We start from the raw sequence: 26448 nt of genomic DNA on the forward strand, positions 1-26448 counted from the left end.
TTTAGGACGCTATACAGCAAGGTCAGCCCCCACATGGGAGATGTGATCATATGGAGAGGGGACTTTAACTGCACGCTATGTCCTAAAATGGACAGGTCAGATATGAGACTTGATAAACCCACCCCTGCAGCAAAGGCGCTACAGGGCCTGCTTAGAGACTTCGAGCTAGAGGCCATATGGAGACAGCAACACCCGAAAGACAGGCACTACTCACACTACGCCGCCCCACATAACCTGTACACGAGACTAGACTTTTTGTTCATCACCTCAGACCTCGGGGAAATGTTGAGCGTAGAATACAAGACGAGAACGTTATCGGACCACTCCCCCCTGGTCCTGGACTGGAGACATCAACCCCCCAGAGCAAGTATTCCGACATGGAGGCTCAGCGCGCAGGCCCTGCAGGACTCGGTATTCCGAGAAGACCTAAGGGAGGAGATCATTGGGTACTTTGACACTAACACAGGGAGTGTGAAGTCAGAAGAAACCCTATGGGAGGCATTTAAGGTAGTAGTGAGAGGGGCGGCCATATCTAAATCCAAAGGGCCACTGGGGGGCATAGAGCGGGAGCTACAAGAGACAGAAAAGAAACTATAAGAAATAATGCACAGGTGAGGCACCTCACAGGAAGATGCCGAACAAGTGTGCCAACTACAACAAGCTAGCGCGGCACTCTGGGAAAGACTATGCAAGCTGAACTATAGAAAATATATTGAAAGGCAACATGCAGGTGGGGACAAACCAGGCAGGCTGCTCGCATGATTATACAAAAATGAGACACCAAGACCGATAATTGGGGAGATAATAGGAGAAGGCGGCCAGCTCTGTAACACCCAAGAGGGGGTGAACGAGGGGTTCCTTAGGTTCTATAAACACCTCAATGAAGATACGGGGGAGGTAGCAGAATGGGAAATTCAGGAGACACTGGAAGACATAGGATTACCCAAACTAAAGAAGAAAGGGATGACCTGGAGGCCCCAATCACGATAGAGGAACTAGAGACAGTAGTACTGCATATACCCACTAGCAAAGTCCCGCGGTCTGACGGGCTCCCCAGTGAATTCTATAAAACGTATAGACAAGAAGTGCTCCCCCCACTGTTGGCTATGTTAAACGAGGCGTATGAGAGGGGAGGTTTCCTGGAATCCCTAAAGGAGGCAGTGATTATTCCGCTCCTCAAACCCGGCAAGCCGAGCACAGAATGTGGGTCGTACCCACCCCTATCTATGCTAAACCAGGATAGCAAAATCCTCACAGCGATGCTGGCAAATAGACTCAAAAGGGTAATTAACAAACTAATACACCCTGACCAAACTGGAATATAACCGACAACCACAGTAGACTCCATAACATCATAGAACAGACAGAGGGCGACCTTGGTGAAATGGCGATAGTCTCGCTGGATGCCATAAAAGCCTTCGACTCAGTGAGATGGCCTTGGATGACGGCGGCTTTGAAAGAATACGGGATGGGACCAGGGTATTTGAGGTGGGTGAAGATAGTATTCATCTCCCCAATAGCTAGGATCAAAACGGGCGCAATAATCTCAGATAAATGGCAACTCAGCAGAGGCACAAGACAGGACTGCCCCTGGTCCCCCATGCTTTATATCCTGGCATTAGAACCATTAGCAATCTGCCTCAGACAGCAGTACAGGGAGATCGGGATCCACACAAAGGGGGGACCACACTTGATATCATTGTACGCTGATGATATGTTGTTATATCTGCGCTTCTCAGAAGAAGACTTGTGGTATGTCCTGGAAGTGATTGACCAGTATGCAACCCTTTCGGGCATAGCAGTAAACCACAAAAAATCAAGCATGTGCCCACTGGCGAGATACAGGGGGGTCCCACAGAAGAACCTACCTGTCCTGCAGATACCCTGGCAGACTACGACAATTATATACTTGGGGATTAATGTATACCACACGATTGCAGACGAATATAAATACAACATAGAGAGGGTGGTGGTAGGAATCAAGAACAGCATGGTGTTCTGGGCGAAGCTCCCCCTCGCCATGGTGGCTAGGGCGGCTTTGCTCAAGATGGTGGTCCTGCCCAGGCTGTTACACTTTCTTACGAATATCCCATACATGCTCCCCAAACGCTTTTTCACGACACTCCAGAGCTTATGCAGGGGCTTCATATGGCATAATACCATAAATAGAGTGGCCCTATGGAAACCACAGAACCCATATGACAAAGGGGGTATAAACCTGCCGAACTTGGAGATGTATCATTTAGCGGGGCAGCTCCAGTACGTGGCCAGATGGCTGTCGGGGGTAGAAATGGCAGAAGCCAGATTGCTAAGTAGGGACAGTGCCCCATTCTTTTTTAAATGAACTGATATGGCTACCCAATTCAAAAGTGCAAGGACGAGCAAGATTACTGGAATTAGGTTGGAAAACATGGCGCAAAGCGTGCTAAGTAGTGGGAAATCCAACCCCATGCTCCCCGCAGATACCACTTGTGGCGCTATGCGGAGAGAATGAGCAATTGATAAAGGGGATCTGCAAATTCTGGGAACCGGTGGGCCTCGCGACCCTGGGAGACATGTGGCAAGAGGGTGAGGTATCAGATTTCCAAAAGATAAAGGGAGGAATCCAGAGTACACATAGGTCAACACATCACATACATCCGAATCATCAAACAAGTGGGAGAAAAGTGGCCCGAGATAGTACTATCAGAACAACCCGATATGGTTATCGAAACGATGTACCATATCTCAGAAGGCGGGCATGAAATATCCCGAATTTACAAGCTATTGATGTCCAGAGTGGGCAAGGAGTTGCTTCAACTGAGAAGGGACTGGGAGGAGGAGGTGGGAGAACCTATGCAGGACGGACAATGGGAAAGAGCCCAGAGATATCATAAGAAGGTGTCCCGGAATGCGAGGCTTCAACAGGTCCAGTTATGTTACCCACCAGGCATACATGACCCCCAGTAGAATCGTGAGGTTCGGAAGTGCAGTGACACAGAAATGCCCCAAGTGCCGGGAGGTGGATGCTGGGATGATTCACCTGTCCTGTGCGTGCCCGGAGGTGGGGAGATTCTGGGAGGAAGTCAAACAACGCCTGTCCCAAAAGGGGATCAAGTTAAGGGTGGATTCAGTATGGGCATGCATGCTGGGGGTATTCACTAGACCACCTAACCTTAAGCATTTCAGCAAACTAAAAGACCTGGCCTACATCCTGGCTAAACGGAGAATTGCCATGAGCTGGAAGGCCACCCAAAGACCTAGATTAGAGGTGTGGTGGAATGACCTTTTGAAGTGGCTAGAAGCGGAGACGGTGGCATGGTATGAAGCAGTCAGCAGGGGAGGGGAAGAGGAAGCGGGCCCCTTGATAGCATGGAAACAAATGGTGGCTAAGATGTCGGGACTCTCCCATGTCGGTTCTAGTGAAGACGATACGCCTGGTAATAGTGAAGGAGATAACCCCTAATAAATGAATCCAGCGGCATTGAAGTGGGGGCTCGAGTTAATGGGGATGCAGGGGGGAGGACTGTAACATGAAACATGTTGATGTAAAATCAAGCAGCAAGTATATGAAAATGTCCTACATGTTGGTTAAGTTTGGTGTGTTTTAAAAAAATAATAATAAAAAATGTTTTAGAAAAAAAGCACAACCTCTTTCCTCTTCTTCTTGTGTTTTTCTCTTTATTGACAGTAGCAGGCTACTGTAAGGAAGGCATGGTATCAAGATAGACAGACACAAGTGATCATAGTTCAATAGTGTTTATTAAACTGTATAGGTAGGGTGGAAAAACGCCTAATCTAAACCCAAATCTAAGATGGGAGCAAGCTACGACCATCAAGTCAAAATAAGGCAGTCCTAGTGCATCTTGTCATATAAAAGGCCTATAATAAGAAAAACCTATAGCCAATCCTTACGCTAAATACAAAAGTGTGTGCGATAGGGCTCATAAGAAATAAAGAAGTGTTCACAAACAATATGTGAAGATGCGGGACTCCGGAGCACACCACACGCTCGAGCTTTCCCAGCACAAGATGACAGTTCTGTTTTCAGCTATCAGGATCTTCGATGGCCAAGTCTCTTGCTCCATAAAAAATCTCTTGCCTTCAAGGGCCTGATGCATTCAAAATAACAACAAAAGTTCCTTTCTTCTTGTGCATTGGCTGATGACTTTTCACCCTTGGATCCCCCTCTGTGGCACTCACAAATCCTAATGTCTTTTTAAACAGTTCAAGGTGGACAACCCTCTGCCGGATTCGCTTTTGTCAAGACACTGTTCCTTGGGACTTTAGATTTCTTTCCATCGGCATCCCTCTTTTGGGTTCACTCTTGCGATTCTCACAGTTCCTTCTACTTTCTTTTGATGAGGGATTCACTTCCCTTATTCATGATCATCTGCTGGACAAAGACTTTCGACTGTAAAGAGGACTTCGCTAGACCCCCCATGACCACTTTGACCCTCTTTTCACCTTTCCCAGGGCCTTCAGGTAATAGCAGTTTCAACAATTGGGTAATCGCCTACAGTTTCTCAGTGAACACCCACGTGGTACCTGGCCCGTCTGCAGCTGGCTTTCCCCTTTTACATCAACAGTTCTTTGTACATTCTGCAATCAGCCATTTGCTACTTTTGTTCAACACAGTTCGGTTTCTTTATCGGTCCTCCCCTCGACTCACCTGCTGTGATGAACCGCTTGGATTTCTTCGTATTGGGAGTCAAGGGCAGTACCACAGTAGCAGGCGTCTCCCTCTGTCATGTTTATCAGCGTATGCACGCTCCGTGTACCATTGACATCTGCTGCAACACACTTGGGCTATTGTTCACAGTCTTACAATTGCTTCCACTGAGGTCTCATGGGCCTTGGTCGGAAAGGGCAAGGTCGCCTCTCTCCTCGTCACCCTCTTGTTCTTGCCGTATTTCTCCTCCTCTTGAACTGCTGTTCCTGGATATCTGTCTTGAGTGCGTTCTGCCTTGCCCGTATGGTGCTTTCGTACTCCACCTTTTATCCCTGTGGTGAAGGGAAAGGGCCATCAGGTGTGTGATTCTGGTCAATTGCCCGACTTTGCCTGACCCTGGAGTTGGGACACGTCAGGTAAACGGCTTTGGTGTTTGTCTGTCGTCTTTCATGATGTGTGACAGTGTTAGCGTTGGAAAAGGGAGGAGGTAGAGTGTTTGAATATCCTACAGGGTTGGATGGGGAACAGGGGTTATAAGAAGGGGGATACCACATCTCACCCGTCAGTGTCCTACTTCCACTCCCCGAGGACCCCACATACAGATGATCCTCTCTTACTGGTCCACCCCCAGGAACTGGATCCAACAGCGATGGCTGTGTCCTGACCACTTGGATGACAGATCCCCGGGCACTAGTCAGGTAGACAACGTCAGGTTTCTCATACTACCAAGCCGCTTCCGACTCAAAATAGGATTTTCACTGTTAAAACTAGAACCTTCTTATGCACCTGGATTTCCCACTATGTGCCATCAAGGTGAATGATAGCTCTATACTATGGGAGATATTCATTTACTTTGTATTGAAGTGAGCATATTTTATAATTACCCAATAGGTAAACACCATTTCTTAAGTGTGTTTTCTAGATGATCACATTAGGATTCTGAAGTTGTGTTTTTTAATTCTTGCTCCGGACAAAGGGTGAAACCCGAAATGCGCTGACCTCAAATTTTACCTTTTTAATCTTCTGTCATGATATGATATGATATGATGTATGATATTTTATTTATATCACGCTCGTACACAAGTGTTTCAGAGCGCGACCAGGCAAAAGGGAGGGTAACAAGGAAGAAAAAATAAATAAAAATATAACAGCGATCTTACTAGGCCCAGTGACATCTAAGAAAGCGCAAGTGCATGGAAAAGGAAAACAAAGGGAGAAGTGCATGTAGGGGAATGGGGAGTGGAAAGTGCGGAGCGAAGGAGAGAAAAACAGAATAAATAATTAGATAAAATAAATAAACCAATAAGGGTAGTGCAGCCAACAAGTGGCAGGTGAAAGTTGGTCAGATAGGTATATCTGATAAGTGCAGAAGAAAAGTGGGAGAGGGACTGTATGGGTACAGATACAGAACCCTAGAGCAGTGGGCGGCCTGGAGGCAGTGCAGGAGCGTGGCAGGGTGAGCAGGTACCTGGGCCCGAATGACAGAGGGTGGCCAGATGCACAATGCCAAGAGAGGAAACAGATCAACAGGTGAGAAGGAGGGTAAAGTCAAGAGGCAAATAGGAAGGGCTTGAGATGTTTCCGGAACCGGAGATGGTTTTCCTCAAGTTTCAGGGTGGCCGGGAGGCTGATCCAAAGGGAGGCACCAGCAGAAGATAGCGATCTACCCCCAGCTCGTTTCTTTGCAAAACAACTAACCCTGAGGGAGTTAGAAGTAGAGGAGTGAAGGGCTCGAGAGGGGAGGTATTTACGGAGGGAAAGTTGAAGGTATTTTGGACCCAGGCCCCAGAAAGCCTTGTGGACAATGCAGAGGGTTTTAAATGTAATCCTTGCATCCACTGGGAGCCAATGAAGGGATTTCAGGGCTTGTGACCAAGGACAAGTCTCGCAGTCCTGTTCTGGATTAGTTGTAAAGGGCGGAGGGTGGAGGTAGGAAGATTTAGGAAGAGGCTGTTACAGTAATCCAGTCTGGAGAGAACCAGAGCTTGGGAGACAGTGAGCTTTTGAGTGAAAGAGAGGAAAGGCAGAGTACCTTTCATTTGTTATATTCTACCTTGTGCCAGGGTTCTTTACCTTTTCCCCTCACCCCAAGACTACGTAATTGTTATTACAGTCCTTGTGGAATCTTTTTCTATATTTAGGTGTGCACCTACAGCTTATAGTTGTTTAGCATCTCACATTTCTCCCAACAGGCACTCAAGGCAGCCAAGCAGGAGAGGGGGTGGCAGTACATCCACCGCAGCATTTGACTCACAGTGTCATCCCCTGGCCAAGTAGCCAAGGACAGTGCGTGGACCTGGTATTCAGTGGAAATCTGTTGACAAGTCTTCCAGAGGCTTGCCTATGCCCAACACAGTACCATCTACAGAGCCTTTACCTCAGACCACCACACCATCCCCACCACAGAAATTAGTGGTACTGATGGTGACACCACTGCAATGGACAGCACCATTACTGCCCAGCAATTGCACCCACAGCCACCTTTGTCTCGGCACAGCCTTCATCTGTCACTGCCACCATGACAGGTGCGCCAGTTATGGTCACCAGGGACATTCAGACGCCAGACTCATCACCCCTTCCCATCCGATCCCCTGTCCCCTACACTCCCTCACCAATGACCAGTGGCAGTGTCTGTGCACAGCAGTGACATCATGAAGTGGACTGACACAAGCACTGAATGCACACGTGTGCATGGTGCACATTCAACAGAGAGCAAAGCTCCAATGTATCTTCCCCTGTACCGAAGATGATCCTGGGCACAATATGGAAGAGGCTCAAAGTGATGGAGCAGTGGCAGGAGTGAATGGAGAGGGTAGCAGAGGAACAACAAGGCCATTCACAGGTCATGAGAGATGCCATGTAGGGGGCATCAAGACAGGTGACCACTGCCATGGAGAGGCAGAGCAGGATCATTGCTAATGGCACAGCTGCCATCACCCTGTTTGGGCAGAGGGTGCGAGAGCTGACAGAGGCATGTCAGCCAGCATTGAGACAGACCATCAGGGGGAATACAGCCAGCTGCATCTCTGCCATTCCCACACAGTTTTCCGTCCCAAACTCTCTGGAATGAAGGATAATGAACTCTCCTAGTGTTGGGGCTCTCCAACGCCAACACTAGGAGATGGCAATCGCAAGCAAATGTAGACATGGACAAATCACTGTCAGTTTCTGGGGATGGGTCTTGGGAGGGTATGGTGTTAGGGTGTGTATATGCAAATAAATCACTTGGATCCAGTGGCCATTTAATTTAAGCGATACATGTGAATTCAGTGAAAGGTAAGAGTACAGTGACCGGTGCATATGTGTGGAATCAGAAATAGTTGTCCATTAGGTCCTGGTGGACAATGCGTCCATCTCTGACTCCCTCACGTCTATCCTCAGGTGCCCTATTGTCACCTGCACATTCCTCATCATCAGAGCCAAGGGTTGCATTGTCCTCATGTGGAGGCATTGGAATATTCTGCCATATGCGCATGTTATGCGGCATTGCACATGTAACCACGATTTGTTCAACTTTTACTGGGCTGTACATGAGTGCCCCACCAGGTTGATGAAGGCACTGTTAGGGAGAATTCTCCAGAATGGCTAATTTTCCCTACCTACTGATCCCCCAGCAGCTTTGCTGGATTTCTACGATTTATTTTTTTCAGCTGGTAAGAGTGTGAGCCTTTTTTCCCACTCTTACATGTGTTTTGCTGTGTGTTTTACATTTTTGTGTTCATAGACTGGAGTCTCACCTACATAGACAGCACCTTTAGTGCAGTGACACAGGGTTGTCTTTTTCAGACTTCCCACCTTAAACTCAATTTTCTGGGACTGACTACTGTCTCCCAGAACATGTAAAGTTGCCATTGACTTTATTAGTCTTTTTAAATCCACAGACCCAGTACAAACTATCTTCAATAGAGTACTGGAAAGGGTTAATAATTACCCCTTTTTGTCTGTTTCTCATGGAACATGATTTTGTTCCCCTTTCTTTAAGATATGGCTGGTGGCAGTGGTGTCTACCATTTTTTTCCTACCGCGGACTATGAAGATAGCCTTGGTACTGTTTTAGGCTATGTTAGTTGCCTCGAACTTTAATCCACTGGACCCCATTAAATTTTATTTGGTTCCGGCTGGGTTTATTCGCCATTTCTTTTTGTAAAGATCTTTCTCGTGTTTTACTCTGTGCGCCAAACCAGGTTTGGTTCCTTTGTTCGCTGTCCTTTGGCGGGCTTCTGCACAGAAGCCCTCCTTAGGCGCCTGAGTGTCTGGGTGGACAGGATGTGAGGGAGGGGTTTTAGGCCCCCTGCACAGGGCCTCCTTGGAGACCCAAGTCGCACTCTTGTTTGATTGGCTAGGTGACTGTCCTGCCAGGACAGCCTCCCTGCTGTGTGATTGACAGCCAGGCTGTGTGAATGGGGGGAAACTGCATAAAAAGCAGGTCTCTGGGACTTGGAAGGCAGAGTCGCAACTGGATCGATAGAACCAAACAGAAGCTGAAGGAAGAGGACTACTGCAACTACTGAACCTCCCGGTGAAGCCCTGCTGCAAGTCCGAATCTCCTAAACCTCAACGACAGAGAGCTGCTGGGACCAACCAGTTCGCCAAACAGCAAGCAAGGCCTCCCTCCCCTGGTCGAATTTGCTGTGCACTGCTGCTGTGAACCGGATAGCCAGGAGGACCTGACCCTGTTTGGGTTTTAAGGAGCGCACCTTTTATTCATTGCTTTGCTCTGCTGCTGGTTTCTTCCCTTGGCAGTGCAGGACCCTCCAGTCTTCCTCATTATTGTCAGTCCGACAGTCACTTCAGGAACCGTGAGCCTGCAGGATCTGCCAGGAACTTCTGCCTCAGCTACAGCATTCTTCTTCTACTAAGGTACTGTGCAAACCCGGTTGTTTGTTCCGTCCGACCGCGGTAAAAGTGTTTGAACTCTTTCACCAATCCGAGGGCTTGTCCTTCTCTACTCTTTTAAATAACTTTTCTTCCGACCAACTTTGTTTCAAACTCTTGGCAAAGACTTATCCGCAAACTACTCTGAACTGTGTGATCCTCTGCAAAGGCTCTGAACCATTAACATTGGCCCAGGCCTAATGATTTGAATCCTAGTTGTAGTAAGCCTTTTCTAGATTGCCCTGCCTACTAACTTGTTGGTGCTGCTTGATTTTCAATAACCTTGTCTTTCCCTCCCTTTTTAAACTGCTGGAGTGCCATTTTGCTCACACTTCATTTTGAGCTTAACTTGTCCAGAATTCATTGGGTGATGTGTAGTGTATTAAGACTGTGATTTTCTGCTGCTTTATATTAGTGAACTGTTTTACAACTGATGTTGTAAATAAATGTATATACTTTTATTAAGAAACCTTGAGTCGGTGTTTGTTTGAACCATAGTAATTGCTGTCCTTTGTGTAACTTCTGATACTGCTCACGTTACTCTTGAGATAAGTCTGGCTGCTCAGCCATCGCTATCACTTTACTGTGCCGTACAGACTTGCACCAAAGGTGAATTTGTACTTCCTCTTGTAGTCTTAATTGTATGTAATTGTCTGAAACAATTGTGTATGAGCGCGATAGATTTAAAATATCAATATCAATATGTGGTGTTCCCAAAGGGTACTACATATGATTCTGCCCAACAGGCACATGAACCTTCCTTTTAGCAGTTTGAATGTGGCTCAATGCATGTTCTGGTTCTCTTGTGTGCCTCATTATAGGCTACTTCCTGCGTGTGTACCAGGGTTCCTGACGGGTGTCATCAACCACGGTAACTGCGGATAGCCTGAGCCACCTACAGCAGGTAGAAAGCATAGTGTAGAACATGGCAGTTGGTTGCCAACTTGCTTGTTACTATTTCTATTGTGCTCGTGGCTTTGCTTTGCTCCTATGTGTATGTGGATGACACCCTGTACTTCACTGCGGGGGGAGGGGGCACATAGGCTTTCAATGGGCAATAAGCAGGAGAGTGCAGCATGTCCTGCATTCTTCCTTGATCATGGATCTGTATCTGTTTGGATATCAACCATTAAGGTGATATTTACTAGTCTATCCCCGGCATTGACCGGGACTGGCTTGTTGGAATTGACAGGGGCCTGGATTATGCGAGGAATTGTGTGCCTACATTCATGCATGCCAGGATAGCCTATAGACTTTTCTCTTGTCGCTCTGTAGCCAGCAGAAGGTGGGTAATGGGCCTAGGCCTTGTAGTTTGCTCACATGTCTCTCATTCCTGTCTCCCTGTGTGCCTCTATGCCAAATCATTTATTGATTGACTACTTATCCAAAAACAGGTACGCTGTTCTCAGTGTGTGTTCATGTAAGCTGGGAGGGTGCTGTTCATCAGGCCATGGCATCATGGGTGGAAGCTGGAAATAGTGTGCAGCAGTGGCTTATGGGGAGATCTGCATCACATGTTGCCTGAATGTTTAGGGAATGATACTGTTTCTGGGTCCATTATGCAGGCTCCACTGCTTGGGGGCCACTAATGCCATATGTGCGCAGCCCAGTGCTGCTATGACATCGAGAAACCAGGTAATGGTGTAAAACAGTGCCTTTGCAACGTGCACCTGGGCCTTTGTGGTGGGCTGGGAGATGTGGTGATGGATATGCCTTATGAGCGCATCCAACACTTGGTCCAACACTTGATGTTGGCTGGGACATGACATGCCGCATCCCAACAATGAGCCCATGGCAGAGAAGTGGAAGAGGGACACCAGCTTGACCAGGGCTGGGATGGCAGTTCAGACGGTGATGGCGCTCTAAAGATCAGCCTCATCAGGGTCAGCAGGTCTGCAATGGTGTGCAAGTTCAGGTGATACAGTGTGACTAATTATTCGTCGGTCAGGCTCCAGGGGGAATGACAAGACACATGGTATGGGCGACCTGCGCAACACAGGCCTCCTTCGCCTTTGTGGTGCCTGTATCCTTCCCTGCTGTGTCCTTGCATGCCGCTCCTATAGTTCATGTCTGGTTGTGGCTGCATGTTGCTTGGAAGTGTTCGGGGAAGGAGTGGGCCTTAAATACCCTTTTGGTGGCAACTACTGGCACTTGTGGATTGATTTTCATCACTTGGATGCTTTTCCCGCCACCTTTTAGGTGCAGGTAACTGCACTGTGATTTTGACTGAATTACTGCTCATTTGTGGCAGTATTTCCACTTGTAATGTGGTGGAATTAACATTTTTATTTCTGACGGTAATTCCGCTGGGACTAATTCCATCGGGTGCTAATTCCACTGGGGCTAATTCCGCCAGCCATTTTCTGGAACCACGAATTCAGCGCAGTGGTAAAAGTGGTGGTAATTCCGTTACTGCCGCATTTACCTCTCCCAACTTATAATAAGGCCCGCGGGTGCAGTAAAGCACCTTTCCCTTATGAAAAAAACAAAACAGTGTTTCTAGAATTCTTAAAAAACCCATTCGTTTTATCCAGAAACCACAATCGCCATTCGGTTTTATTTTGTTTAAAAAAAGAAACAAGTTACCCTCCTCGCTTTTATTGCTTGAGAGCACATCCCAACAAAACAAAAATATAACAACCTTAATTCAGAATTTGCAAATGTAAACAGATCATAATGGCAATTAGTACCCGGCGAGGGACAATGAGATTGTAACAAGCAATCTCATTGGCCCTCGCCGGGGCATTACCCGACCGAGAATCCCTGGAATCCTTCTCCCCACTACGTTCCTTCTTTTCCCCGCCTGGGTGTTGTGGCAGCTACTCAGCCAATTCTGAGGCTTGGAACGGGGTAATCCACGCTCAGAGCCATCACACAGCTTCAGGTTGTCATCTTCCCCCGCCGGGGATCAAGTTAAGTGTCTCCCCACCCCCATTCCAAACAATCCCCTCCCCTCCCTCCCAATCCCACTTAGCTGCTTTTTGGTCCATTTTGGGAGCGAATGCGCTGGGAACACTTCTGTCCCCAGCGCGCCCGCTCCTGATCCGCAAAAGGCCGTTATGGAAAGGAAGAAGGGAATACATGTAGTCCTTTCCATGGTGGCCATTTTCTTTGTTTACCTTTTTTTTTTGAATGGTCATCATGGAAAGGGAGAAGGGACTACTCGCCATTTTATTTGTTTACCTTTTTCCATTCAGTATGAATAGCCGCCTCCGTTTTGCCTTCCCTGACAGCCATTTTTTCGACACTTTTTTTTCTGTTCCGAAACGCTCTTAGTACCCCGATCTTGCGGGCCGGGTTACTAATAGCAATAAGCCCCTCGCTCTGGCCTGTAACTATGGGCCCTGGGGCATTACCTGAGTCAGTAATGCCCCCGCGGCTCATGCTTTATTTCTTACATCTATAACTGGGTGACCTACAAAAGATTGGCTGCATGGGCTAGCTTGCAGTTCCATCAGTGCGGCTGCTGCCATTCTCCTGGGGCCTTGCCTTTATTTGGACATGAGCTTTACGTGTAGATGACTGGACAGCCACGTGCCACTGTGGAATAAGTGTTTTAATCCTTGTCATTGGCCTTGTTTTTCTTGTCTTTTCCCATGTTCTCATAGCTGCGAGCGTTCTCAATTTTTTTCGGGCACTCCTGCTTTCTATTGGGTCCAGTACATGTTACTTGACTATCAATTCTGTATTTTCCAAGGCAGTGAGATTGGCCAAACATGCTTTGCTTTTCATATTCTGATATAGCATTCTCGTGTGTCGTTAAGTACCATTCTCTCAGACACCCTGGATTCTGCAGACATGCTCATGTAAATCGAGGGAGTCCAGTCATAATGAGAAAGTTGTGTCTTGCTCATAAACTCATTGAATTCGCCTCTGCAGGATGCTGGTTAGAGCCGATCCCAGCCCCTTCTCCAGAACATTCTTCTCTGCCTCCATCGTGTGGTTAGATCAGAAATTCGTAACCATGGGCCACTCCACCTTATTCTTCACACTCTGCATCTGCTGCTCTGCCTACAAAAGATCGACTGTGGTTGCTTCCCCTGCTGCCCGTCGCACCATGGACGACATCCAAGTTAAAGCGCATAGAATCCACCTGCTCTGCGCTACTTCTTATGGGTGTAGCTTGGGGTTTATTATCATATCTAAAGAATGCGTTAACTTGGAGACATTTTTAATGAAAATTGTTTGAATTGAAGGTTTTTGTATTTTAAAAATGTTGCAAGGTTTTAATGATGGTGGAATGATTTTTATTTTGTTAATGTGTGATGTGTAATTATGTTGTCAATTGTTGTTTTTATGGGAACGTTCTGTATTCCCGAAATACACTTTTTTATTACTTACCTACAGAATTAACAACATTCTGACTTCCAGCTCCCTCATGTTAAGGTAATTTACACTGTAACCCCATAGCATGTATACATTTTAAACAAATTTCTGTCCTCAAGACCTTCCAGTGTAGGATCCATTTCTTACCTGCAGATCTAGTGCACCACATCCATAGCAGTCATGAACTCTCCCTGGAGAAGGTCCATCAAAAACATGTGGCAGAGATTTTCTGATACATGTCAAGAAGTTCAACGCCCATGGACCACAGCTCTGTACCGCATCAGTCATGGACGCGGTTCAAATGCCATCTGTCTATATAATGATGTGATGCTTGCCATGAACAAAAGTGAGAGTGAGTTGATTGACCGGGAAGGAAGTATGCAATAAAATTGCAACACATTTTGTGCAAATTGTTTTTGTATGCCATGTAATTGATGAAATGCTGAGAAAAGAGAGTGAAGTGTATTTGTTGTTTTCTCTTTTCTGATAGTGATTTGTTTAGTATGTCTTATGTTAAGTTTTAAAAGATGCATACACCTCCCGTTTCTCTGCATTTTGCTTACCACTTTTTAACAGCAGAAACAAGGAGGGAGACTTCCGTCCCGCACACGCCCTGAAAAACCCCTAACTCTCCCTTTCTATACCGAGCCCATATGCACTGGGATGCGACGAGCAAAGTGCGGAATACCAGCAACCACGCTAGACAAGTTTGTACCACTTTGTCTACATTTGCTTGGCCATTAGTTCTTCAAATGAGAGTTCAGATTGGTGAGTCCATTTTATTTGCCTGGAGTCATGTGATTGGTGTAGGCCAACTGGTTCCTGTGCTGGGTGGATGAGTGGGTGTGTGTGTATTTGCCCTACTCATGTACACAGGTGTTATGCTCCTCTTAATGATTCGATCTGGTTCAAGCTCTTGGCCCAGTAGCATGAGGGCTCAAGTAAGGTCTCCGCCATCTTTGACTCAGGCATCATGCCAGCACTGTGTCCCTCAGCAGTCCTTCTCTTCTCCGCTCCCTTCCTCCATGCTCAATCTCGGGACCTTCATTACTTCCATCAGTTTCCAAGAGGTTCAAGCATCACCAGATTAATATCAGCACCCTCTCTGATGCCATATCATCATGGAGTCGCACACACTCATACTGCATAGCTTTGCATGCCTACAATCCCAAGATGAACACAATGCTTTAGTTAAGCCCTGTAGGGGTTGAATTCCAGAAAAAAGCCAAACACATCCACAATGAGGAGTTGGGACGCGAAAGACTTCCATAGTTTGCACTTTAATTATCACTTCCAGTTATAAGGCATCAGAAGGACTAGACAAAAACCTTCTGATGAACATTCCTTTCTCTTGAACCTCTCCCCGACTCCACTCTTTGTGCCTATATTTAGACTACTACACCTCCTATTGGCATCTTCACCTTCCATCATCTGCTAGACTTGAAAAGTGAAGGCGAGGTACTTCCTGGTTCCTCATCTTACTATTGGCGACCATTTGTCTGGCCAATGAAGTTGCTTACTCTTACGTTTTATGCACAGAAATATTTTGAGTCTCCACCCAAAATAAAATTGTGGAGTCCACATTTTTAGGCATGGAAGTTTAGGTCATTCTCTCCAAGAAATGACTATAGTTCTGGATTCAAATACATCACCGAATGGAAGAGCATGCCATTTCGGCAGAAAATATTGCCACCCCCCCCATTTACTTCGCCCAGGAAACTCTGCCTGCACCTACCTCTTCTACATTCACACTACCAGACTTACTGTCATGCATGTACTTTGCGTGCATCTTCATTTCGTGTAGGTGGCAATGGATGCAGTTAGGCTTAGCTAAAGGGTAAGGTTGGGGTCAAGAAATGGCAGGGTCCAGAATATAGGGTAAATGGTAGGAAAGGTGAACGGCAGGAGAAGGGATGCTACAGCAAAGTAAAAGGATCAATGCAAAGTAAAGACAGCCATCCCAAGTATTGACTTAGTACGTGTGCAGCCCCCAAATATGATGAAACCCAACACAAACTTAATTTGGTCTCACACATACATTTATGACAACATTACACTAGTATGACACCTAGGATTTGTGTTTAACCATCTGAGAAACTCAACACAAAACTGACCAGTTGTGTTAAAAATATTGAACGGTCTTCAGGTTTCTCTGTTTTTTTAGTGCATACGGAGGAGCTCAAAAAGGCCAGGTTGTGTACCGAGTGCAATAAAAGGCTAAGAAGGTAAATGCCAGTGATACATTGTGCAAACCTCTGCCCATGCCATGCCCAAACACCCAGGCGGAGTTATGTGGTGCAGTGGCTTACCTTGTGTAGGATAACTGCAAAGAAGACGATGACTTGCACGGACACTTGCGACGAGGACACCGCTGCTCCAAGAGCCACACCATCCGCTGCGTAGAGAGAGAAATAGTCTTACGATACACCTCGGACTGATGGGCACATGCACAAACACAGTTTCCAGGATGAATAAGGGAAAGTATGTCACATGATAACAATGAGCCGTAAGTGGTCTTTGCTGATAGCTCCATTTAGGCCGAGATATCACCAATGCGGGTATTTGACAGTAAAGTTAAACAACAGGAAATCAAATGCATGTCACTTACCTGCAGTCATCCTTGAACTACTTGACTGTGCTGTAGGCCCCCCTTCACTTTCCCAATGTGTGGGAACCGTTCACTGCTTTGTGTCAAGAATGTAAATAGTGTAACTAAGTTATAAATTCTCAGGCTATTGCTTCACATCAACAGATACTGTTACAAAGCTCCATCGGCAGTCTTCTGTCCATGCGTGCTCTAAAGCAATGCATCCGACACATCCCCCACACGCACGCTGCATACACCAGGGCGTAGTCCATTGGCTCAGGCCTGCCCTGTCCGAGTCCAACCCTTCTCTATTCTCCAGCCAGCTTTCCGCCTAGTCTGAAGTCACTCTGCAAGCAGCAGTGTTACTTAGCATGTGCCCAAATCTGTGGCTACGCTGTTGCAATTTCAAATCTACCTCTGCTTGAATGCATCCTTGTCCCACTTCCCAGACTGATGTGGGGAATGCATGGGTATTTGGAGAACTCTAAAAAGAACTACACTCATATGTCATTTGAACAAACCAGTCAGAAGGAGACCAATCATCTCAACCCGCCACGCAAAGGAACCATTTTATACCAAGAAACACTACACTAAACATGACTCCTGGAGGACAGCTCCATTGCAAGAAAATTACCAAAATCACTTTGTCGTGCTACCTCTCAACTTACAGCACACCTCAACAACCAGCCAACCATAAACACTAAAACGACACAAGGAAAGACGATAGAAACACAACGGACAGACCTAAGATGGACAGAAGAAATACAACTGAACCAAGCCACTATAATACACCATTCATCACTAGAAACTGGTGAGATAACATTGATCGACAAGAACCTACAGGAAACCTTGAAGAACACATCAAACCAAAATACAACCTCCTTGGAGTACTCAATGAAGAAATATATCCAAGGCAAATCTCCCAAAGAACTCACAGACCAAATCCCAACACAGAATCACAAGGAAAGATGAACCCATGCCAAACCAAATTACCAATGCACAAAGGACAAACTAACCTCAGTTAACAAAAAGATACACTGCAACCTGGTCAATGCCAAATCAATGGTCAAAACACAGCACAGAGACCAAACTAACACAGACTCCAATATCACCCCAGAGCTTGTACTCCTACACCATTCAGCAGCCTTCGATATAAACCACCACGAAACCCTGATCAAAAGACTCCAAGAAATAGTGATTGCCAGCACTGTCTAACAAAGAACGAAAGAAAAACAGGCGGAACACCTGCAAGTCAGCACCACGCACACCAAACTGTGGAATCCCACAAGTCTCGTCCCCACAACCTTTGCTTTTCAACATCTACATGACACCACTCATCAACCTCATCAAAAGACATGGACTCACCTGCTACAACTACGCAGACGACCAACAGATCATCTATGAAATCAACAATAAACAAATGGATGAGCACCAGCAGCCTTAAACTCAACCCAGAAACCACCCGGACCGAAACCACATTCCATGGCTTTGCGAAATCGGAGACCAACAGGAACCCTGAACAGTAGTTAAACGCTGAATACTAAGGTCGGAAACCTAGAAAACTAACACTGAAACCACAAGTCAATGCAGTAATAAAGAAATGCTCCTTCAACTGTGCACAATTGAACGGATCCGACCACTCCTCACAGAACACTCACTGCATCTCCCTCGTCATGTCAAAAATAGACTATGTCAACAGCATTTAACTTGGAATGCGGAATTACCTCACCAAAATAATTACAGTGAATACAGAACACAGCGGCAAGACTACTACTCAGAGTCAACAAGAGAGAACAAATCACACAAGCACTGGGAACCCAATACTGGCTACCAGTCAAAAAAAGGATTCACTTGAAAACCCTTTTCATAGCGCACAGAGCAATACATGGCCAAGGAGCAGAATTCATACAGAAAATAAATCACCATCTACAGACCAAAACGAACACTCTGATCCAGCCACGAAATACGTGTCAAACCAAAGCAATACTCAAAACCTAAATCCGGCAGATCAGAGTTCCCCTGTTTCTCATCAAAACTCAAGAATTTACTCCCCAAGGAACTACAAACAGAAGAATACCTAAAATTATGAAAATTACTGAACACTGGTCTCTTTAACCCACCCACCTAAACTTGAAACACCATTGAAGAGAAACACCAGTTTACGAAAAGAGAAAAGGCCCCACAAATCACTGTAAAACCAGACTGAACGGAACCAAATCAAACAGGGCTGACGAAACGAAAGAAAAGCATAATATCGCCATTTGCAGAACAAGAATCAATACAATACAACTTTCAAGAACGCACAGACCCCTTCACCACTAACCTAACAACATAAACTTTCTTACAAACTCGCGGCTCAACCACTAAATACAACACACACACACAAACGCCTACCGCAGCACCAACCAGAAATCAAACCGTTAACAGCACACCCCCTCTTGAATCTCACTCAACTCAAGATGCTAAATCTCCAGCATTATACTACAGGCACAAAACAATCTTATATAGACCCACACCAAAACAACACATAACCCATGCCATTTAGAAGCAAACCCAAAACACATTTACCGTTTTTCCTAACTCATGCTACCAACAACAGAGTAAAATCTCTCTTGCACTATCTCTCTAAGCCCCATTAACTAACCCTCCCCAACCCACCTTCCTTTTCAGATCCCCGAGCGCCTGGAGACCATGAAAATGGCCGCTGTGCACAGTATAAATCTCAACAACTGAAACTTAACACAGTTCAATATTCCTACCATGAGTGACAGGCAGACGAGTCAGCATGGCTGCCACACACAGGCAAAGGAGAGTTGGCTTTTCGAACTGCTACTCCGACACCAAGGGCCGCCGCCAACCCATACAATCGGACAGCAGTCACTGAACTAACGCTGCGCTAAATCAGAAGAAATCTCATTTGCACAAGATAAAATTAAGAAAGTCTGAACTTTGCTACAAGCAAGAAAAGTAAGGTACATGATAACCTTTCTTATCATATATAGTAGTTGTGGGCATACAGAGTGCCAGCATTTAATGGCTCATTCAGGAATAAAAGTAAGGGTAGTAGCAGAAAGCCACTTCGAGTTTGAGAAGAACTGTAGAAGATGTTTTCTTAGCTAAACTCAAGGGGGAAGGGGACGCAATAATAACTTGGCCGGGCTGAGAAATGGCTACCCTTCCTTAAGGTGCAGCTGCACTACTTGAAGAAAAGGTGAAGTGGAAAGACAAAACTAAAAGAGCTTTGGCGGGCAATGAAAGTCCATTCGTTGCTGCAGGATTGGCATTATTTGTTTAATAGTGCCTTGTGAAGGCACAGAGGAACCAATTTGCTTTGATGTGGTGCCAATATAACTGGTGTAGTGGGCGTAGACAGGGTGGGGCCTGAGTGGGCACCCACCCAAAATCTGTAAATACCCATGCAGCAGCACTGTCTGGGCATTTACAGATGTTAATATCACTGTGGTGGGCCCAACTACATTAGCTTCAGCCCCACCTGATGGACGATCCTGGCTATGCCTCCGAGTGGGCATGCAGTGTACCCCCACATTTCCTTGCTCTGCAGATTAGTATTTATTTACACATTTATAACAGTGCACAAAGCCATTGGGCATCTATGCGCTAGAACCAGCGAGATGGGGGGAGGGGTTGGCAAGGGGGCAGTGGGAAGAAGCTGTTGAATAGGTAGGTCTTGTGCTGTTTTCTCAATGCATTCTAGGACAGTTTGTTTTCAAAGATGGGTGGGTAGCTTGTTTCAGGGTGCAGATCCGTGGACCGGGAAGCTGGCTCCACCTGCTCTAGACCGTTCGAACTTGAGTGTGGTAAGGCAGTGAGTATAGTGAGATCTGGTAGGTCTTGGAGATGAGATTTGGGTTATTCTCTCTGCTAGGTAGCATGGGGCATTGTTCGAGAGGCAACGATGAGTGAGGGATAGAATTTGGAAGTTAATTCGGTCCTTGACTTTGGAGTTTGTGTAGGTTCTTTTCAGAAGTGCCACAGAGTAGGGAGTTACAATAGTCTAGTTTTGACCCAAAAAGGGCCCTAGAGACTTCGAGGCGGTTTGAGGTGGCAAGAAAGGGTTTGCTGGCTTTGATGAGCTTGATGGCATAGGCAGAAGTTGATGCAATGTGGTTGACCTGACAGGACATAGTATGGCGCCTCATCTAACAATATAATAAATAGCCAGATGTATTATTTGGATCTGTCTGTCCGATGCAGTTGCTTTGCTTGTTGTCACAGCTAGAGGGAGCTGTAGGCTTGGGATATATAGCTGTCCTACTGTGTCAATGAAATCCTGCACTTTGTCCCGTGTACACGGGCCTGTACACTAGTCTTTCCAGGATGGGGTGTCCGCTTGTCTGATTCCACAGATGATGACGTTCTAGTCGTCTAAGGGGGGGCTTGAAGAACTGTTGTGAAGTTGTTGGAGAAGAGAGGTATGAGGTGAGAAAGAGGATAAAATGACAACCAGCGCCTTTGATTTTCCATCTGTGATTCTGGAAAGAAAGTTAACTTTAGAACCAAATCCCAAATGATAGAGTCATTTAAGATAGAAGGTTTATGGTAGATTTGCGCCTAGGTGCTACATGCTCTAACGGCAAATGTTTCTTCAAGTCGGTCAAACGGTTCTGTTGTTATGACATCCATTGCTCTATCCACCCAAGGCAAACCAAAAGGGGTGGATTGCCCCAAGTGCCTTGAATGGCATAGCACAACGAGTTAGCTACCCTCTGCACTTCGTGATGAGCAGGGGTCCTATATAATCCCCCAGTCCTTGCACAAACTCTTCAAATGACCTTAAGCTGACAGTGGTGTTCCCAACAGATAGTTTATGTTTTTAGTGGGGGCAGGCAGAGGTGTAACGAAGATTTACAAATCTCCTTGGGTCAGTAGCATTCCTAAACACTTGACAGAATGGAAATGCAAATTTCAATAGGGTTTTTAAGGGTTTGTCCATGGGACGTTTTGGAATAACCTATGCCAATGGACGAATTTTACATCTATCATGTTCTGAGGCCTTAACACTGACCAAACTCAATAGGAATTGGAAAGAGTTTACTGGGGGACATGGGTCCTTCCATGTGGGCTCTGTTTGAAAATATTTGCAAAATCATACATAGGAATTTCCATGTCAAACTCGCAACCGAGGAATCTAAGTTATCAAATATTGCCAGCGCCATTCTGCTGGACATTGCCGTCTGCAATATGCCCAGTAACGAATGCTACCAAGTTTCATTTGCCAATTACACATGGCTAGTGACATATTTTTCATCTCCTTATTCCCTTCAGCGGGTATTGTCAATATCCCATTCCATTAGCAGATTCTACTAGTTTGAGATGCCAGCTCCTTCCAGCTTTCCCCATTTACCCAATACCAGGTGGTCCAGCTTCCACATGCTCCAAATGGCAGGTCCCATTGCCCGAATAATAGGCATTTCCTTCATCCAAATACCTCCAGCACTAGACGTTGCTAGCTTCCACATGATCACAGCGACATGTATTTTCAGCTTCCACATACATCCAGCACTAGACGTTCCTAGCTTCTCCAGCATAGGGTCTGGCATGGAATCACATGCTCATGAATATTCCCCATCGTCAGGCTGGGAATTCTCGGTAAAGAAAAAATCAGTATCAGTTTCATTTCTGATCTGTCTTTCTTAGTAGTAACCAATCACTGGTCTCTGGGTCATACTTCCCCCAGCCAATGACTGCCCTCTCCCTAAGCCCCGCCCCTGCCAGCTATCCACAGATTTTTACTGCACGTTCAAGTGTTGGGAGTCCTCGTGCTATAGCTCTTGAGCTTTTACTGCGTTTTGCGCTTTTTCAAAGCGATTTATCTCATTTTTCGGTTTAATCGAGCCTCAAGCTCCACCGTTTCTACCTCTGATCAATGGGGACCCGTTTCAGATTTATCTACGCCCCTCAATGGTGAAGTTTTTATCAAGTTACGCTTCTTGGAGCATTCCAGAAGTTTCTGAGGCCTACCTCGCGGACGAGAAGAACATGGCCCAGTAGAAGGGAAGCTTGACTCCCGGCAAACTGTTCAGGATCTGCCCTGGATGCAGCCTACAAAATGTGTTCAAGGAGGACGAGCATTCGAAATGCCTTTACTGCCTCCACGAGGACAAAACGCACGTGGAGAAGGACTGTGCGTTTTGCATGAACATGTCGGATCGGACTATGAGGGATCGTCGGACCCGTCTCTCCAACTGGCTGGAAGGCAAGAGCTCAGCAGGTGAGAAGAAGAAGAAGTCTGAGCGGTCTTCTAAGTCCTGTGAGGGCGCCCCGGCGACGGGGGCCCAACAGAAGGCAAAGCACCGCAAGTCCGCAGGCACCGGGAGCGCCGAACGGTCGGGCTTCTCGGCGGCCAGGCAGGGCGCACCTTCATCAACACCATCAACCGTGAGCCAACGCTCTGGCTCGGGGAAGAGAAAATCCGAGAACCGGGCTAAGCTTCTGGAGAGGCCCCGGTCGATCTCGAAGGATCAGGCCGAAGGGGAGCAAGGAGGTGACCCTCCCCCTAAGGTGAAGGCCTCAAGCGCACCCAAGGTGGTGAAGGCCTTGATCCCGGCCAAGGCTCGATTGAGGGAGTCGCTGCGGCACTGGTGAAGCCTGTGGAGGCTATCCCAGTGGAGGCGACCTCGGGGCCCAGAGTTTCCCTGCCTAAGCCCGTCGAGAAGACCCCCGTGAAGACCCCGGTGGAAAAAGGGGGGGGTGGTAGCCGTGACGGACACGGACACAACCTCTGAGCAGGAACTGACTGAGAATCTGGAAGAGGCCCGGTCCCACGGGAGAGATCTCGACAAGGGGGACGACGAGAGCGAGGATGGCGATGACGAGGTTCCCGTCGCTCCCGGCACGCCCCTCACAACCCGAGCCACAAGACAACTCGGCGGCCATTTTGATGGCAATCCAAGCCTTATGCACGGAGATAAGGACGAGACTGCCCCGACCCCCGACGGACGACCCAGCTGAACCGGGTCCGTCGGGAAGCCATCCAAACAAGGGGAGGAGAACTCATCCGGCCCCCCCTTCAGCCCTCCCAGCCTTCTCAGCCTTTGTCGCCCTCCCCGGCCCCGAGGGATGACACAGGGACAGATACGGCCACGACGGGGACGGATGACGACGGCAGCAACCAAGGGACTGACCTCCCATCTCCGATTCCTCGGTCGTCTCCTCCCGATGAAATTGGCTCCTTCCACGTCATGATTGCCAGGGTATCTGAGCTTTTTCAGCTCTACCCCGAAGAAAAGAGGAAGGAGGCTTCCTCTACCAACGGCGCGAGGCCAAGAGGAAGACGGTCCTCGCAGTGCCGTTGCTGGATGACATCTGAGATGAGCGTCTTGCCCTCCTGAAGAACCCGTCCACTACGCCTGCCAAAAGGGACTGATACGAGAAGAAGTACCGGGTTCCCGACGACGCCCCTTGTGTCTTAGGGCACAACCGACCCCAGATTTGGTCGTCTCGGCAGCGGCCAGGAAGAAAGCGGGGGGGGCTTCGGCTTCAACTTCCCCACCGGACGGCAAGGGAAAGAAACTAGATGCCATGGGACGACGAGTCATCTCGTCGGCGGTGACGACGATTAAGGCGGCCAACGCCCTAGCTATTGTGGCCCGCTACGACAGGGAGTTGTGGTACAAGATCGCCCCCCTGTTGGACTTCCTCCCGGACAACAAGAGGGCAGAGGTCCTGGCGATCCTACAGGAGGGTGAGGTGGCGTCAGACCACGCCATAACTGTGGTCACGGACATTGCCGACACCGGTTTCAGTTGGGCAACGGCGTTTGCCTTCGACGGCGGGGGTGGCTCAAGGCGACGGAATTCCGCCAGGACGTGCAAGCCAAGGTTTTGGACATGCCCTTCGACGGGAACAATCTGTTCGGAAAGACAGTGGATGAGTCACTGCAGGCCATCAAGACCGACACAGAGATGGCTCGGGCCTTGGGAGTTCTGCAGCAACGGCGGCCGCCCTTTCAGAACTCCGAAAGCAAGCAAGGTGCCTCCAAAGGATTCCGCGGCGGCTCCTCGACCTACCATCAGGCGGCCTGCTCCTCGTCGCAAGAAGCCTACAGGGGATGAGGCAAGTCAGGTGGATCTTGCCGTCGTCGCCAGGGAGGCCAAGGAGGCAAGGCTGCTTCCAAGCAAGACTGAACCGGCCGTTGCGTCGGGCCCCCACCGGAGCACCCCGGTGGGAGGCCGGCTGACGAAGTTCGTCAGCATGTGGGAGTCCATCTCCACCGACCGTTGGGTGCTGGATGCCCTGGCCCACGGGCACACTCTGGAATTTCTAAAGAAGTGCTCCCGTGGCCAGGAAGTAAAACCACGTCCCTCAACTGCTGTTAGAGGTAAGGGCGATGCTCAAGAAAGGAGCCATTGAGCTCGTCCCAAAGAGGCTCCGGAGTATACTCAAGATACTTCCTCGTCAGGAAGAAGACAGGAGGTTGGCGTCCCATCCTGGACTTGCGTCGGCTAAACAAATACATCAAGGCACAGAAATTCCGGATGGTCACCCTCCAGCACATGCTGGGCCAGCTGGAGGAAGGCGACTTCCTATCGTCATTGGATTTGGAGGATGCGTACTTTCACATCCCCATCCTAAAAGGACACCGAAAGTTTCTCAGGTTTGTAGTCCAAGGGCGGCACTACCAGTTCAAGGCCCTCCCATTCGGATTGAAGTTGGCGCCCAGGGTGTTCACCAAGTGCCTAGCACCAGTGGCAGCGCGGCTGCGCCTGCAGGGGATCCACGTCTACCCCTACCTGGATGACTGGCTCATCCGAGCAGGGACAAGGGAACTCGCCGTCGAACACACAGCAAAGACCGTCCGGCTGCTCACGGACCTGGGATTCTCCATCAACTTCCCCAAATCCCACCTGGTTCCGTCGCAGGTTGCGCTGTTTCTGAGAGCCAAGCTCGATACAGTAGCACAGTTGGCCGCGCCGTCGGAGGAAAGAACGCAGGCCATCCTGGGCAAGGTAAAGCGTCTGCTGGCCACAGACATGGCCAGAGTGAGGTCCATCAAGTCCCTTCTTGGGATGATGTCCTCTTGCATCTATCTGGTGCGCCTGTGCAGGCTTCGGATGCGCCCTCTGCAGGAGTTCCTCGACGCCCGTTGGATGCAACCGACGGGCAGCTTTGAGGACAAGATCTCGTTCAACGAAGTATTCTGCGAAGCAATTCAATGGTGGGGCACCCGCGCGCATCTCGCAGCGGGCACAGACTTTCAGACGCCAGCATACCAGGTGACGGTGATGACGGATGCCTCCCTGGAGGGGTGAGGAGCGTACACCAGAGATCTTCACGCGAATGGCCTGTGGCTCCCGGAGGAGAGGCCGATCCACATCAACATACTGGAGCTCCAAGCAGTGTTCTGGGCCCTCAAGTCATTCCTCCCGTCCCTCAAGGGCAAAGTGGTGAGGATCTTCACCGACAACATCACCACGATGTTCTACATCCGGAAGCAGGGAGGAACCAGATCCCCAGGCTTGTCCAAGGAAGCCCAGAATCTGTGGCACTGGGCCGTTGCCCAGGGGATGTTTCTGGTACCTTTTCATCTAGCAGGGATAAAAAACACCATCGCCAACTCACTCAGCAGGGAGCTGCGCTCGTGCCACGAGTGGTAACTATGCCAGGATCAAGTGGATCAACTCTTCCGGGGATGGGGCAAACCCCAAATCGACCTGTTCGCGACGGCGATGAACTCAAAGTGCCAGAGGTTCGCCAACAGGTTCCCCCAGCTGAGGAGCATGGGCGATGCTTTCTCGTTCACCTGGGACGGCCTGTTCCTGTATGCGTTCCCTCCGTTGCCGTTGCTGCTCAGGCTCATCAACCAACTCAAGAGGTCCCGGTGCAGGATGATCCTCTTCGCACCGAGGTGGCCGAGACAGATATGGTTCCCGGACCTTCTGGACTGGTCAGCGTCCCTACCAGCCAAACTGTCGACGGACGCAGATCTTCTCTCCAGAGAAGGAGGCACCATTCTTCATCACGACCCGGAGTCGCTGAACTTGCAGGC

The 26448-nt window shown here is 48.1% G+C and overlaps 1 protein-coding gene across 2 annotated transcripts in view; it reads right to left on the minus strand.

The window, feature by feature from the left end:
* Positions 1-26448, minus strand: part of LOC138468181 (zinc transporter ZIP9-like) — a 381835-nt gene that overhangs the window by 165170 nt on the left and 190217 nt on the right. For both annotated transcript variants that reach the window (XM_069608629.1, XM_069608630.1), the window contains exon 5: positions 16162-16247. In XM_069608629.1, the coding sequence (XP_069464730.1) occupies positions 16162-16247 (86 nt within the window). The remainder of the gene's footprint in view (positions 1-16161; positions 16248-26448) is intronic.

This window comes from Ambystoma mexicanum, chromosome 4q (assembly GCF_040938575.1).
Source record: "Ambystoma mexicanum isolate Mex_15411 chromosome 4q, UKY_AmexF1_1, whole genome shotgun sequence".
Classification (NCBI taxonomy): Eukaryota; Metazoa; Chordata; class Amphibia; order Caudata; family Ambystomatidae; genus Ambystoma; species Ambystoma mexicanum.